The following is a 16,316-nucleotide window of genomic DNA, read 5'->3' as shown; positions in this document are numbered from 1 at the left end:
GCTAACCATGCTATCTTCGAGGCAGGCTTGGATGGGGAGTAATCCGTATCCGAGCGTCCTCGAGATAGGCGTGACTGCATAGAGTGTCTAGCCCAAGCCCAAGTAGACCGAGCCGTGCGTAAAGCAACCTCCTTTGTCCAGGAGTTCTCATGTATGTGTACATAGCATCGCAGGCTCTGCGTGTCAGCAAAAAAGTAAACCACAATGTGTGTATATCCTGCTACGTCTGGAGGTGTCACAACAAACTTGGCCAATGGCCAAAGAGTCTGTAGCAAGCCTGTAACCCCTAGGTCTCCCATGTGATGAGAGAACTCTAGGGCCTGTGTCTGCAGCCACTCCAACACTGAGTCTATAATCCACTCAGCCTGGTCCCTGTCGCATAGGGAAAAAGAGAAGCCAACTACTGAGTCCAAGGCCTCTATCCCCCTAGCTGCAAGGAATAGCACATGAACTCTGAAGCAAGCTGCCTCAAGGTCTGGTGAGGGGTCGCCGAGAAACCGTGTAAAGTCGTAGGCAAAGAAATCCCAACGACGACGAATGTCGAAGCTCGTCAGACCACGAGGAACTGCTGCAAAGGGAGATCGCGCAGGATGGACAAGCAAGGTACATGTGGGTCACGCTCAGGGCAGATACCTCTACATTGCTATTTGTTACTTTCCTCCTAGTACGTCAATATATGCATCACCTAGAGGACAGCCCCCCTTTGCTATTTTGGACTAAGACATATGGGAGTTTTCTAAGGATGGTGACATTATCATACTAGGGGACTTCAATGGAAGGATTGCCCATCACCAGACAATATTTTATGATACTTCCGAGGAGATGCTTAGGGAGCTGGACGTTACAGAGATGGGCCTATCCAGACTATCACAAGATGAGTACACTGAGAATGGCAGATACTTGATAGATATGGGAACTGCACATAGATTGGCCATTTTAATTGGCCTACAAAGATTCTCAACAACTGGAGGTTTTATTTGCTTTCCACACCGACATGGTGCTAGTACAGTGGATTATGTAATGGCCCAGCCAGGTCTCCTTCCATTCTTTCAAGACTTCATGGTGGGCACTAGGCCAGTTGGTGTGGCAGTTGATCATGCTATCCCGTCTTTCACCCTGACGTTTCAGTTCAGTACAGCTCCATTAGGAGAGGTCCCCACGCATGCTCCGTATACCTTCATGAGGGAGACGGATTCTGTGTATATGGATGAGATATACAGACAGCTATGCACTCAAGAGCCAGGACGGCCAGGACGGCCACTAGCTGAACTCACTTAGATATTGACAGAGACGCTCCATGATGCAGCATCAGAGGCATACCCCCACAGTCAGCCTACACGGAGACGATCTGGGAGCATGCCCCAAAACAGTTGGTATGATGAGGAGTGTAGAGAGACGAGGATCAAATTACAGAGGGAAGTGCTCATGGGTATTACGGCACATAGACAGTCACGGATTATCTTTCGCCGCCTAGTGCGGCGAAAGAAAAGGGCTTATCTATCTCAGCTAGAGCGGGATCTGTATCAGCTATTTATAAGTGAAGACTCAGGCGAAGCATGGAGGCTATTCCACAAGCATCCACCACCACCAGCGGTCACCTCCACAGAGACGTGGGGGAAATATGCCACATCCCTCTTACAAAGCAGGGCAACCACCTTTGCCAGACCAACTAGAGACATGCCCTGAGACATGAACTTTCTTTACTGCCGAGAGGGTAAGGAAAGCCATTGACAGGATGAAGACAAGGAGAGCACATGATCATGATGGTCTAGTAGCAGAGCACTTCATCCATGCCAGAGACATGCTTGCAGAGCTTCTTGCTATGATGTTTAATTGAGCCATGTATGAAGGATTTCTTGAGACTTGGAGTATGTCTACGATTGTGCCTATTTTCAAGTTAGGAGATCCCATGATTCCCAGAATTATCGCACCATCATGGTTGGTCACACATTGGCTAGGCTGTATGCATCCGTTCTTGAGCAGGAGCTCAGTAGATGGGCAGAGCGAGAGGGCATACGAGCACCAGGGCAAGCAAGATTCAAGAGAGGTTTCTCCACTCTTGACCAGATTCTGACACTCAGAGCTATTATTGAGGAAGGTAGACACAATGGCAAGAGAATCTACTGTAGTTTTGTGGATTTCCCCAAAGCCTTTGACACAGTGCCGAGATCCAGACTTATATGCAAACTACAGGACATGGGTGTGCCTATAGAGCTGATATGGGGTACTATGGCTTTATACAGGACAGTGATGGGGCGGGTACACACTATTGAGGGAATGTCTGACATGGTCTACTCCACTATTGGAGTGAAGCAGGGATACCCCCTATCTCCGACTCTTTTTGGGATGTATGTGGACGAGTTTTCAGACTATGTAGAGCCTCAGGGAGACAGAGGGGCTCAGCTAGCAGGGACAAGGATTCCATTGTTACTATATGCTTATGATATTGTGTTGATTTCTGACTCTCCAGAGGGTATGCAGCGTCATTTAGATGCTTTGAATACATTTGCTCATGACAGTGGATTGTTTGTCAACCTTGGGAAAACCAAGGTTATGGTGTTCAACGCCACACCACAGTGGGTCAGGAGGTCAGCACTCACATTTACGTATGGCCGGAAGACTGTGGAGTACACAGATGCATATACCGATCTTGGGGTAGTTTTTTGTGGACCGGTGTTTTCATTGAGGAGAGCATCAGAGACTAGACTGACAAGAGCATATGCAGCCTTGGGAGGACTGAAGAGGATGTGTTCGCAGGTTCAGTTTGAGGAACCGTGAACAAAGCTATGGTTTTTTGACACTCAAGTGACCTCAGCTATGCTCTATAGAGTTCAGGTATGGGGACCCTCAGTAGACCATCATGGGAGATCTGGCAGCTATGCTCTATAGAGTTCAGGTATGGGAACCCTCAGTAGACCATCATGGGAGATCTGACAACAAAGATGGATGGAGATGTATGGAGAGGCCTCTGGTCTCTATGATCGCTCAGATGATTCGGGCTAAGGCCTCAGTGCCGCATGAGATTATCCGAGCCGAGCTAGCCCCCCCCCCCCTCTTGGTTGAGGCATTGACTAGATCAGTATCCTTTATCAATAGTTTATGGGATCTCGCCAGGGAAAGATATACTCGGCTTGCCCTAGAGTCATCTCGACAACTAGCGCTACATCCGCACATCAGCTCCAGATCGAGATTGGCCAATTTCGAGGGGTGCCAGCAGGGGCCAGGATATGTCACCTATGTCACTTAGAGCCAGAGAGAGTTGCACTACACATGTCATTGCCCAACGTACTATGAGATACACGGCCGCTTCCATTGTCTATTCAGATAGGACTTCGGACCATTTTCTCGAGTCATGAGATACGAGGATCAGAGATGTCTCGGATTGTTCCTGCTAGAGCTACGGAGACTTAGGGAGAGCTTGCCGAGGGCATCAGGGGACAGACATTCTCAGAGTCGAATCACAGATTTCTTTACACAAGCCAGGGAAAGGCAGAGGAGCAGTCACCACAGCAGATCTCAGAGCCCACCCACACTAGAGGTACGTTGATTGACCGAGCCATTGAGCTAGGCAGATCCAAACTCCCACGACCTCAAGGGGTCTCCCACCATCGACGAAGGCTACAGCAGAAGATACAGATCACTCTAGCTCGATATGCAAGACGCCCGACCAAAGTACTGACCATGAAGGATGTTGATGAGATTCGACAGCGACCGATGAGAAATTTCATTTGAACCCACCAACCACCCCCCCCCCCCCCCCCCCCTTGATCTCAATTCCAAATAAGCTTCAGATTCATTTCCTTAATGTTTCTAGTGTTAGTTCTTTGTACTTTCCGTACTCAGTCATGATATCAGATTCACCAATTGTAACTTTTTGGTCTCATAGGTCATTTTGGCCTTTCGAAGACGTCAATATAACATTTCATTTCATTTCTCACTCTTCTCTCTTTTCTCTTTGTCAAATTCTATTTATTTATTTCTATTAATTACTCATATGCGCTCCCATTTGATGACAGTTGCAATATATGAAATCATCTATAAAGCAAATTTGTGATTCCTGTTCAATAAGACTTACTCCCACTATTGCACCCGAGGCATACATTGCACCTCTTCTAAAGTTTTAGTGTACCTATATTTACTATTGTTCCAAACGATTGTATGATCCATATGATGGTTGTAACTTTTGGTAACCCAAGCCGAACTTTTTTCTCTGACGATGCACCCTGCCGTGCACCCAACAGTGGCAAATCACATGATACATGTTATATGTTATTCGTGTATGTACGATATGCATTGACATCAGTGGTGATCAGGCAGCCCCAACCCCCTCGCAAACATAAAACAGACACTATTAATATAAAAATAATGTAGGGAAGCTGCCACCCAGAAAAATCCCAAAACTTGGGAAACTCTCCAGCTATGACCAAAGCAAGCCAAACCTGTTGTATGCCACGGACATCCTTGAGTGGCCAGTGGTGGGCGAATATGGCCCGAGCCTAGTGGTTAATGCTAACCCTGTCCCTAGGTGTTTTAAAAACTGACTCTACCAATGCTAGTATGGATCACCCAGTTTCAAAAGTCTATGTTAGTGTGAGTGACCCTGCTCTTCTTTCAAGCTGTTAGAGCACGTCACATAGAGGCCCCCTCAAAGGATAAGGGCTGTGTTTATATAAAAAACAGAGAATAAGATTAACAAAAACAAACAGATGATCTTACATCTTCAAGCCTGACAGTTTGTGCAACACTCATCAAGCATTCATGGCCTTGACGTTGATCCATTACAGTGTGTCCCAAAGCATCATTTTCCATTATAAAATTCAGGTTGTCCACTGAAGCAACACTGTCCACCATGGCTGCAAGATGTTCACTGTCCTTAAGTAGTGCTGTCATATACCTTGTCAGTTCACCCTTTGTGACACCAAACTCTTTCAGGCGCCGAACCTGGCAAAGATAACAAGGATCAGAAGGGAATAGATTTCATTTCGAAGCTAGAGTCACATATATGAAACTACCTCCTGCACTGCCACACTGACTGCTCCTCTCCAGTCCTTGGGCTCTGCCGAAATAGTTAATGTGCTTACAGAACAGCCTTCCCTTCCTGAGTCACTGTGATCAAGCTCAATTCCAATGAATGGCGGATCTGCTTTCTGTCACATAGACTCCTTTCAGTTTGACACCGTTTCAAAGATACTTAAGCTGACAATTAACAAGCACAAAAACACACAAAATCGGGGGAGAGAATTTCAAATGAAAACAACCTAAAGACATGAATTCTCTCTTTAAGGAAAGACCCTAGAGGCATAAGTGAGGATTTGTTTGCTGTAATACAAGCATCCACATCAATTGCACTAGGATATGCCAAGATAGTCCACAAGAAAATTGGTGTTCTTCGTGCATGTAAAAAGTCATGCCAATCGATTAAACCGAACCACTAAAAGAAAGAGTTTATTTAACCAGAACACATTTTGTAAATCATACTGAAATGTCAATTAACAAATTTAAAGCATATGTCTCCAATTTGCATGATATCTGTCAATTTGAAGGCAAACCAATTAAATAGTTCACTATTGACATAAAGATTATTGAGGCTATTCGATCGATAGGACCAACTAGTGTTTCAATCTTCCTCCCAGAAAACCTGTAGTCAGATCAAATGGAGCATATGCAAGCAGGAAACAAACTGATTGGGAGGAGTACTTGCCCCCTATTAGAGTTTGCTTACAGCAAATCCAAGCAAGTACCACATCAAACCCAACATCTTTCATATCAGACCATGTATCTGCTAGCCATTACATCATATGAATGCGGGCTCAAGAGGGAAAAATTCTCCTCATACTGTGTCGTACACACAACAAGAGGAACATCATCTCTGTGTGAAATGCATGAAGGCCCAATAGAATCCCAAGGAACCCCCTAATGGTTTCAGGAGGAGGAGGCGGTATCTCTGCTGACGAAGATGAAGCCTATGGAGGTGGATGCTGTGGTGGATCCCTGCATCTGTAAACTTGTCTAACACGAGGCATCTCTGTTTTCCTTTAACACCTTCTTCTCCTTTTCTCCCCTGACCTCCTACATCCTGATGATACCTCCTGTCCCTCTCGTGACACTCTCTCCCTCCCAGCTATTGTATACTCCAGTCCATCACCCTTTCCAGTTAGAGTCCTTAGCTTCAATTTCAATATTATCTTCTTGCCATTATGTTAGTTCCATTTTTTGTTTTGGATGACATAGGATTTGTTTTGGGATGCCACAATTGTGCATTCATTTTTCTCAAAAAAAGTGGAACCCAAATTAGTTGATTGTTTTCAACCTCTCAGATTTCTAACATGTAGACATTATCTGATACAAGAGGTGGAATAGTCTCCTCATACTCATTCATCACCACAGCAAGAGGAATATCCATCATGCTCTATAGGCAATAAAGGAGGTACTGGAGCTGAAGAATAGGAGCATCTAAAGAAGCTGAAATAGAATCCCTGCCTCTATAAACCTGCGTAATCCAAGGTGCCTCTATCTGCCCCATCGCCTACATCTTCTATTCTTCTTCTAGCTTTCCAGCATCTAATCTTTGTCTTCTTGTTATCAAATACAGAAGACTCCCGTGGAGCCTCCCATTTCTAAATAGGACTTGCCCACTGTCATGCTCCCAAAGTACTGTCCTGAGAAGTGCATCTGGCCACTAAGCATCTTGCTCTGCCACAAACAAAGCATTGTCCTGGTCGCACAGTCCAGAAAACCCTCTGCCAAGTGCCTCCACCATGAAACGTTTGTGATAAGAGCGATGAAGGATAATTTTGACAGTAGGGGTTGGCCACTATCAGACGGTTCCTTACAAAAACTCCAAGGCTCTCTGAAAGATGTGGCCAAAACTGTGGGAAGCGAATTAGTAATCTCTTTGTAAATCAAGACCCTCATCCACACCAGAGGTCCTGCCCTCATTTCAGCTATAAAGGCAGCAAATCTCTGCTCTGATTTGATGTCTCAAAACTGAGCTCTGAAGCAGTCTCTCCCTGTAAGGAAGACATCCACAATCTTGATGGCAGGCCTAGTCACAAAGGATGCCCTTCTTCACTAGCTGCATAGTTACAAAATTCATACAACTGCTTATGTAAGAAAAGCCACAGACATACAAGCCTCCAAGGGGGAACTTTGCACTTTGACTCCCTTCACTTGGTCATACACAGGTGGACTCTCACAGACGGACTCTCACAGACACGAGTCTTGGACCATCAAAAGCATCACTTACAACATCAAATTAATTGAGCTTCGGTAATTACAGGGCACTCATGCTCTTGCAAACATACATTGCATTGTGCATTCGCATTCAAGAATCTTGCATTTGGAAAAGAATCCATAGAGGGTGGGCGAACTTGCATTCATGGTATATATACGTTCACTCAGAAAAATACAAAGCAAGGGGCACAAGAAACAAAAAATAATAATAATAATAATCATAAATCACTTTATTTGCTACTAAACAAAACCATTATTCACTTAAAAAAGCTTATAGAAATAGCATAAATTGAAGCAATTTCCTTGAGTAAAAATTGAAACGAAGAACTCAACTTTAAACTAACAAGGATAAGACATCTCATGGACTTAATCCTAGAAATCAAACTCCATACGAAACTTTTAAAGGAACAATTCTTGAATCCTAATGTAAGCTAAATACTACTACGAACCTACCTAGAAGAGGCTAAATATAACCAAAGAAGTACAAAGTTCAAAACTTCACAATTTGCAACCTCAACTTCTCTGCTTGTCCAAATAGAGAAGAATAAGATACCACCTTTATCATGCATAGCCTGGACAACAGCTATGACATCCCTACTCACGTCGTGAGTACCCAAGAGTAGGTGCGAGTTTGTATAGAGGTCATTCATGCTTTGAACGTACTCTAAAGAGAGGGTATCAAGTTATACTTGTTCTCATCCAATGCACTCTTCTTATCATGCAAAATGTGGGCTGACTATCCCTGCACACCTAAAATCATAAACCATCGTAATTGGGATTTATGTCCTGTCTGCATTCATGGTAGTTGTCTTCAGAAATGAGAGCTGAGTTTCGCAGTTGGGAACTTAAAACTTCACACACACACACACACTTTTTTTTTGTAAATCTTGTTGATGGAATTTAAAAGTGGGAAACCTCAGAGCGAGGAAAACCCACGAATAATAAGAGATACAAAAAGTGGAGCACCATGAAGCTCCGAAGCCTAGAAACAGTCATAGTAAATCATGTAGGCATCAAGAGTGATGTCCCCAGCATCATGTGCAAAATGCAGCTCTTGACCAAGCGAGAGTTCGAAATAGGGAAACTGTCACAAGACGGGCACCACGTGCCAATAGAAAAGAACAAACTGAACACGGTTTTAGCACTTCAATAACAACTGAACTGAAAGAGAGAGAGACGACTCGCAACATGGAGTGGCAGAATTCCACCGCAGAGAGTATTGGCCCCAAACCTTGGCGCCCCTTTCGGTATTTCTTTATATTGCATCAACATAGTACAAGCCGGTACTCCAAACTATGCACCTTCGCCAAGAAGCATGCCAAAGAATGAGCCCTAACCTCATATTTAAAGGCCCTTGGCCTAAAAAGCAATTACAGTGAAAAGCCTTCAAACTTAAAAGCATCTAGTCCAAAAGCAAAGCCAAAAAGCTGCCAACGTAAATCACGGAAATCTGTACAGCTTGCCACGTCATCAGCCAGCGCAATTTTCGAAAATCTCCCTACTGCCCTTAGGGTTAGGATTAGGGTTTCTGTAGTTTTAGGGTTAGGGTTTCCAGAAGTAGGGTTTTAGCAGTTAGGGGGAAAGACCTGGGTAACACCTGAGGGGAATGAAATGCCACCACTCATACCCTTAAATATGCTAGAAGCAATGCATATAGCTTCTGATGACCTACAAGATGAAGGTTTGACTGGCATTGGAACCAATAGCACCTCACAAGACTATAGCCCACACGATTTGGCGTCAGAATCATCAATTGAAATTGACTCTGAGGACGAAGAATCTGAGTTAAATCTTAGTGAAAATGTGGAGACAAACCATTCAGGGTCCAGTGGTACCCTAGATGACAATCTATCCAAGGGAGCAGAAGACACAAGTAGCGATTAAAATGCCGGAAGGATCACGCAGCCGAAGAGCAGCCAACACTTGTCGAATGAAGGATCTGCAATGACAACCCCACATTAAGTGTTGCACAGTCTCCTCAGCTTCCTGGCACCTCAGGCAGTGAGAAGACGGAATATGCCGTGCATGCAATAAGATGCCAGCAGATAGAGCTCCCACTAAGCATCACCACAAGAAAATACGTTCCTTTACAGGTAGATGACTCTGCCAAATGCTAGATAGTGTTCATTGCCACCACAAGGATGACTTGGAGAGTGACCACAGTTGATTACCATGACGCACAATCCAGACGTCCGATTGTTGCAGGAGGGCATAAACATTGCCAGCTGAAATGCATTCCAGTCTGGTCGTAGCAAGATTCCAATCAGAAAGACGGGAGTCCACATTCAACGAAGGAATGGGTGTCAGGTGAGTGATCAACGAGCATCCTTTGAATCTCCCGTCAAAGAGGAGAATAGTGAAGACCCAACCGAAAACGGGACGCCTCATCACTGAACGAAAAAACATGACCCGTCCATTCACCACCTCATACACCTAACACGTTCCTTTTTGGGAAAGAAAATACGCTTGGCGAGAAGACCGTTGAACCAAAGTTGAAGAGAATGCCTTGCTCCAATGCATACTCTCCAATCGAAGGGAATTACCCAGAGGAGATTGTCTACCAGCCTTCCAATCAACAATGAGAGAAGAAGTAAAGGGACATCCTCGAATGTGTCCTTCAAGCTTCCCAAAACTAACGTCCCCATATGTGGGCTGCCAGTGACTAGTAACAATATGCACACACAAATGTGATACCATGAGTGTCCAAGGTTGTTGCTGCTCCACCAAGACTGACAATAGCATAGCTTTTCGGGGTAGAACATGACGTCACAAGTCCAAAATATTCAACCCTCCAAGCCACTTGGGAGAACACAACTTGTCCATAGATAAAAGCCGAAGACCCTTCATGCTCGACGAGGTCCGCCAGAAATGCTCCAAAATACTAGACATAAGGGACTGCAAGCGCAACTGAGATGAGGATAGCAGAAGTAAATAAAACTGCACATAAGCCACAAGAATGCACTGAACAATCGTGAGACATACATGTAATGGCCAAGTGAACAATTTCCAATAATTTAACTTGGAATGCAAACGTTGGAGTACCTAGTCCAGTTTTTCCGCAACTGATACATCCCAAGCCAGCCGATAACCCAAATGGCGAACTACGGTATGCTAAGGAACAATGTCCCCTGGCCATAATATCTGATGCCAATCACACTCTTTCAAAGGTAATAGCTTGGATTTACGAAAATTAACTTTAAGGCCTGTCGCCAATCCAAACAAGTAAAGAGTATGCATAATTTGTAGTACATTCTCATAGCAATTGCAAGGCATAAATAAATAATCATCTGCATAGGCTTGACAAATAAAATGCTTTCCAGATGGTAATGTTAGGCTATGCAATCTACCAGGGGAGATTAAGAAATCCAAATACTTAAGCAAGAGGTGTGTAGCAATTGCATAAAGCAAAGCATTGAGAGGACATCCTTGCCCTACTGAACGTCCCAAAGGCCAAGATTCTGTGAGAGATCCATCCAACAAACCTCTAAAAGTGATGTGTGCATACAAGAAAAATAAGACACGGAATAGCCTAGGCCCAAACCCCAAGTGTTGCATGGTATCCGCAATGTAATCCCAAAGAACCGTATCAAATGCCTTTTCAATGTCAACTTGCATAACCAAGACATCATGTCGAGTGTATTTTGCATATTCCATTCCAATGACAACATTGGCGAGGTTATTAGTAAGTTGAAGTCGTGGAATGAAACTGTATTGAGATTGATGTAAGCCTTCATGCAGAAAGCACTTGAATCAGTTAACAAGCATTTCAGCCATCAATTTATATACTACAGGCATGAGCGTAATAAGCCGCCAATGAGAAAATTCTTCACATAATGCATGCTTGGGTATCAACTTGAGCAAGCCTTTTTTCCAAGAGGAGGGCAATTCCTGCTGCTCCTAGGCCGTATTCATCATGGTCATCAGTGGCAGCTTTAGATAATCCCAAAAAGACAAGAAAAGTTCCACAGTAAGACCATCCCAACCGGGAGCTTTCCACTGGCCCAAATCAAGCAAGTTGGCATACAATTCCGTTTCAATGAAAACAACTTCCAAGTCTTGAGCTTGCTGCATCGAAAGAATGGGAGTAACATGTGACAAAAACAGCGACACGCCTGGCGAGCTTCTTGCATGGCAGAAGGAGCCTCAAATATCTTGCCATAATAAGAGTGTAGGGCATGAGCGAGCGTCGAGCTATCATAAGGAGGAGGTCCACTCCCCTGACGATAATTTAACTCTCCATATAGCTTGAGACTGCCTAGAATGATGTAATTGCTCAAAGAATTGTTTAGAGACACATCCTTTATTTGTGAAAGCGTGTTGACGAGCTTGAGTCTTCCATTTGGCCAGTTTCCTCTCATTGTTATGCCGTAATAAAGTGCGTGCGAGAGCAATTCAATCATTTGAGTCTCAGTAAGAGAGGAATTGTTAGCCAAGTGCATTAATCTGCTACAAGCATCCTCTGCTTGTTTAACTTGTTCTCTCAATTGTAACAAAGAATGCCTCTCAATCTTGGATAACACATTAAACACGCATAACAAAGCGAAACCAAGCTATGTCCATATCAACATGCATCTGAGAGGTCAAAGGCGGGATAATGTCGACAATCATGGTGCCAAAAAGTTCATGCTTGAGATCAGCATTATTGACATGCAAAAATCTCTTCCTGGGTAGGGAGACATTGACAGAAAAGGAGCCAAAATGGAGTTTCAAGCATATGAGAAAATGATCCGAGAGACACATAGCATAATCAATCCTCATAGCACATACAAAATCGTCATACTGCTGCATGTGAAAAAGATACCAGCGATCCATTCAAGCACGATACATCGATCGAGCATTATGTTGAAATGTGAATCATGAATCACCGTATAAATCCAATCCATTACAAGTCAACATAAATTGATCCCATGATTGTCGTTCCATATGAAGCATATCAGAGTGCCAAGTAATATTATCCGCAACATTTGGTGCATTATTAAAATCCCCACAAAGAAATGCAATGGAACGCCAACAATATGAGGAGACAACACTCCACAATCATGCCCTATCAGCAGATGCTACGATAATCCGCCAAATTCAAAGACTTCCCCATTAACAATACACTGGATCACCATCCATCACTCAGTCGGGTCATTAAAGACCAAGGTCGGGAAGAGCTCATGTCGAACAAGCATTAGCACTCTAGAGTAGCCAGTTGATCATCCTGCATAAGCTATCCAATAGTCCCCCATAGTAAGAAGTTTGCCCGGCAAATTGATGTCGGTTATGCTCTTGAAGAACCACTATGTCCGCATTACATGTATGTACATAGTGTCAGGTGAGTTGCCACTTGTCGTGATTGCATAACCCACACATGTTATAGGAGATGCGATTTAAAGAACTATGCATGCTATATGGTATATACAGTGGGCGAGGAAACTAGAAAAAAGAGACTTAGGTACTAGTGCCCATTGGCACATCCTGGACTAGGAGGACAGAAAATAAGGACACCTTGCAATGATGAGACTTCTCTTGTAACAGCTTCCTTGTAGAAGCGAACACCCTTGTCCCAGGCTTCAACCAAAGAAGTGTTGTTGTTACAAGGGAGTTTTTTCTGAGCAACATTCTTCAAAGGGGGCACATAGTTGCAAGAAGATGCCGGAATATGGGCTTTAACGGTTTTCTTGGGCACTATCCAAGCTTGAGAGGATAAAACCTGTTCTTTCCCTTTATCTTTAACATTTGGAGAGACAAGAAGTGCAGGCAATTGTACTTGTTTCCCTTTGCCTTAATTCACCCCAGCTCTCTCTCTCTCTCTCTCTCTCTCTCTCTCTCTCTCTCTCTCTCTCTCTCTGTGTGTGTGTGCACCCGACCTGCTCGCGCGCTCTGCTCCCTCCCGCCACCTGCTCACCCTCTCTCTCTCTCTCTCGCTGCCCTTGCGCTCCTGCTTTGCACCCGACATGCTCGCTACCGCAAACCTTTTTAGCGCCTTGAGGTAAGGGAGTAGCCCCCCAAGGGGGTTGAGGGGGGGATCCCCCCTTTGGCGGGTAGCTCTCTAACACCCCCCCCCCCCCCCCCCCCCCCCCCCTTTTCTACATACACACCCACACCATGACAGGGAAGCAGAAGAAGACTTTTGCTGACATCCTGACACAACCAGATCGCATCCCTCCACCAATTATAAAACCAACAGGATGGGAATCTTACCTGCTACAAGAAATGAAGAAACTTCAGAATGAACTCAGTCTTGTCAAACAAGAGCTACAGAAGAAAGAGGAACACATAGCAGACCTTCAAACAAAAGTACAAGAATTGACAACAAAGCAAACAGCAATGGAAGAACTCCCACCAAAGGATGAAGAAGACCAATCTACAGCTAAGGTAACTCCACAAAGCTTTTCTGATGAAGTTTTGTCTATTATTAAAGAAAAAGAGAGAGTACAGAGCATAGAAAGACATATTCAAATTGGAGGTCTTCCCGATGGGTGGGACACGCAAAGGCATGAAGATGAACAAGATGAATCTGAATACACTGTAGAGACAGATACACTGACTAAACGATTGTCTCGGGTGCTCCCCTTCATCGATTTGGGAGAGCCAATGCATGTGGAAGTCAAAGGGAAACAGGCAAAGATTTTCTACTATGATATGAAAGAAAAGATAGCAGTCATGAAGCAGACAAGGTCATTAAAAGGTACATCCGTTTGGATATCAGATGAGCTGACACCTACCCAACTAAAGGACAGATCAACTGAACTAGAAAAAGTAGGAGAAGCAAGGAAAAAGGGGAAGTGGGCAGTCTATAGAGGAGGAAGAGCCATCATTAGAGACTTTGTCAACAAATCACCTCAAGCACAGGAAACTAAAGAAACATGATTGCACATCTTTCTTTTCTTTATATGTAGAAAGCATGGGTAACACATGTTGTAATGGTAAGCTCATGACCATGGAGCTCTGAGCTACTAAGGTAGTTTTATTTTATTTTCATTTTGCTATGATGGAAGACACTGTAACCAAAGATGTACTGTGATTTGTCCTATAGGTCAGCCTTGGCCTCGACAGGACGTTAATATCTCTCTCTCTCTCTCTCTCTCTCTCTCTCTCTCACACACACACACACACACACACACACACACACAAAATCCTGAAAGTTAATACATGAGAACACTGGAAAACTGGAACCTTTAAAGTTCCTAGCTTATTGCTCAAATTTCCAAACAAAGAAATGCTGGCCTAAAATGCAGCCCAGTTTGCAACATGCAGGCAAACTCCAAGTTTGCGCAAACGTTTGCAAATGACTGCAGAGGCTTGCAAATGACTTTGCAGGCAACTATGCATACCATATGAATCAAAAAGCTTAGCTCAATTACACAGAAGGTTTCAAAGCTAGGGGGAAAATGCTTTGCAAACAACACTCCATACATGACCCCTATATGTATACTGTGTACTTTGGTAAATCAGAAACAAACAGAGAGGAAGAGGTTTGTAACCAAATTACAACAACCTGATAAGCGACTTAACTATACGTGTTTGTAGAGCCATCTGAAGACTAAAAGCAAGTCAGCATTCATACATAATGCTAAGTAAAACCACAGAATTAAAATGAACTTGCAAAAGCAGTGCTCATAATTCAGAATCATACCTTGTATCGATTGTTTATACGGAATTGCAAAGCTGACAGCACGATTCTCTTCATAAGGACATCCCTTAAATCAGCATATGTGATGACTTTTTGTACAGGTGTCTGCATCAAAGTGAACACAAAATTTTACAAAACCAATACTCTAATAACTCACTGATAAATTAGCATTCTTTCCCCTTTTTCCCTGATGAGTTGCCTACAGCAAGCTTGCTTGCTTCTATTACTACCGAGACATTACAAAAAGATCCATGTATTCGAATGAAGACAAAATGGGCTGTGCACTACTCGCGCCATAAATATCACCCAACTTCGCAGTATATACGTGCACTTGGGGCAGATTTTCTTTGCAATGTGTGTCTGCGTGTGCGCGCACACTCAATTTTTGGCATGGCTCCAAAGATGCAGACCGGGACAAAGTCAAGCACTAGATAAAGCATTAAATAGGAAGATGTCATACATCAAAAGTGTACTAGAAAGGGTATATGCACCACTAAAAATTAAAGATGTGGCATAACTTCAACTCAGAAACTTGACACAAAATTCACACACGAAATTTGCAAGTCCACTTAAATGGCTATAGCATATACCTAGATGAGTCCAGGTCAAACAGATTACAATTTAGCTCTCCAATTTGGTTATGGTCAAGGAGACTATCCAGAATTTGTAACATAAGTATAAGCATATTTGCAAACAACCATTTTCTGTACGTTGAATCCCTTCCCTCCCTAAAACAGAGATGGTTTAAAAACACTTTTTATGGAGAGTCTCTCAAGTCCAGTAGCTCTCCTGCCTAGCAGTTCAAAATCTTAATCCTCATAGAGAGTCCTTCTGAACCTGTAGGTCACACCTCACTGTTTAACGCCTAATAGAAAGCGATTGCAATCTCTTCATTACACTTGTCTTTGTAAATTGTCTAAAAATAAATCACAAAACCTTACTCTCCCATGGCGTGGCTTTGAGTACGTAAAGTAACAAACAGAGATTGCGGACTAATTATCCCTGGCCCCTCGCTGCAGAGGGATGGGACTTCAAATCCTTTGAGCAGATAAGTCATAAAGTAGTGTGAAAATGGTGCAATAGTAGCAAATAGCAGAGGTAGGGAAATACATATGAAACAAACTACTTTCGTAGAATATGCGAACTCTCATAAACCTACTATATCAGTGGCCTTCGTTGACCTACTCGCTTAAGTCCATGCCCAGGCAAATAATTCGCAGTGATAATGTAGAGATTGAGAACAACAATCAAGAAAGAAACATTCTCTGTCATATCAAATACTTTGTTGCCTCGAGGAGTGCTAGATAACAATATGCAAGGATCGGCAATCCTACCACAAGGGCTGTTTTGTTCACCGTTGTTAGGAGATTAAATATTGTTTCAATGCTCTACTTTACTAAGTTCTAGCCATGTAAGTACTGACGTGTATCAACATCATTCTGTTAATGATGCATCCTGCGTGATT

The 16,316-nt window shown here is 43.5% G+C and overlaps 1 protein-coding gene across 2 annotated transcripts in view; it reads right to left on the bottom strand.

Annotated features, from left to right (window-relative positions):
• The window catches only part of LOC147440755 (stromal processing peptidase, chloroplastic-like), a 125,893-nt gene that overhangs the window by 46,272 nt on the left and 63,305 nt on the right, over positions 1-16,316 (bottom strand). For both annotated transcript variants that reach the window (XM_086482588.1, XM_086482587.1), the window contains exons 10-12: positions 14,855-14,956; positions 5,013-5,147; positions 4,717-4,941 (exon numbers count right to left, since the gene is read on the bottom strand). In XM_086482588.1, the coding sequence (XP_086338714.1) occupies positions 4,717-4,941; positions 5,013-5,147; positions 14,855-14,956 (462 nt within the window). The remainder of the gene's footprint in view (positions 1-4,716; positions 4,942-5,012; positions 5,148-14,854; positions 14,957-16,316) is intronic.

The sequence above is a fragment of the Adiantum capillus-veneris genome, chromosome 15 (assembly GCF_014529385.1).
Source record: "Adiantum capillus-veneris isolate H3 chromosome 15, ASM1452938v2, whole genome shotgun sequence".
Lineage (NCBI taxonomy): Eukaryota > Viridiplantae > Streptophyta > Polypodiopsida > Polypodiales > Pteridaceae > Adiantum > Adiantum capillus-veneris.
Note: the sequence above shows the minus strand (reverse complement) of the source record. Positions and strands in the feature narration are given on the sequence as shown.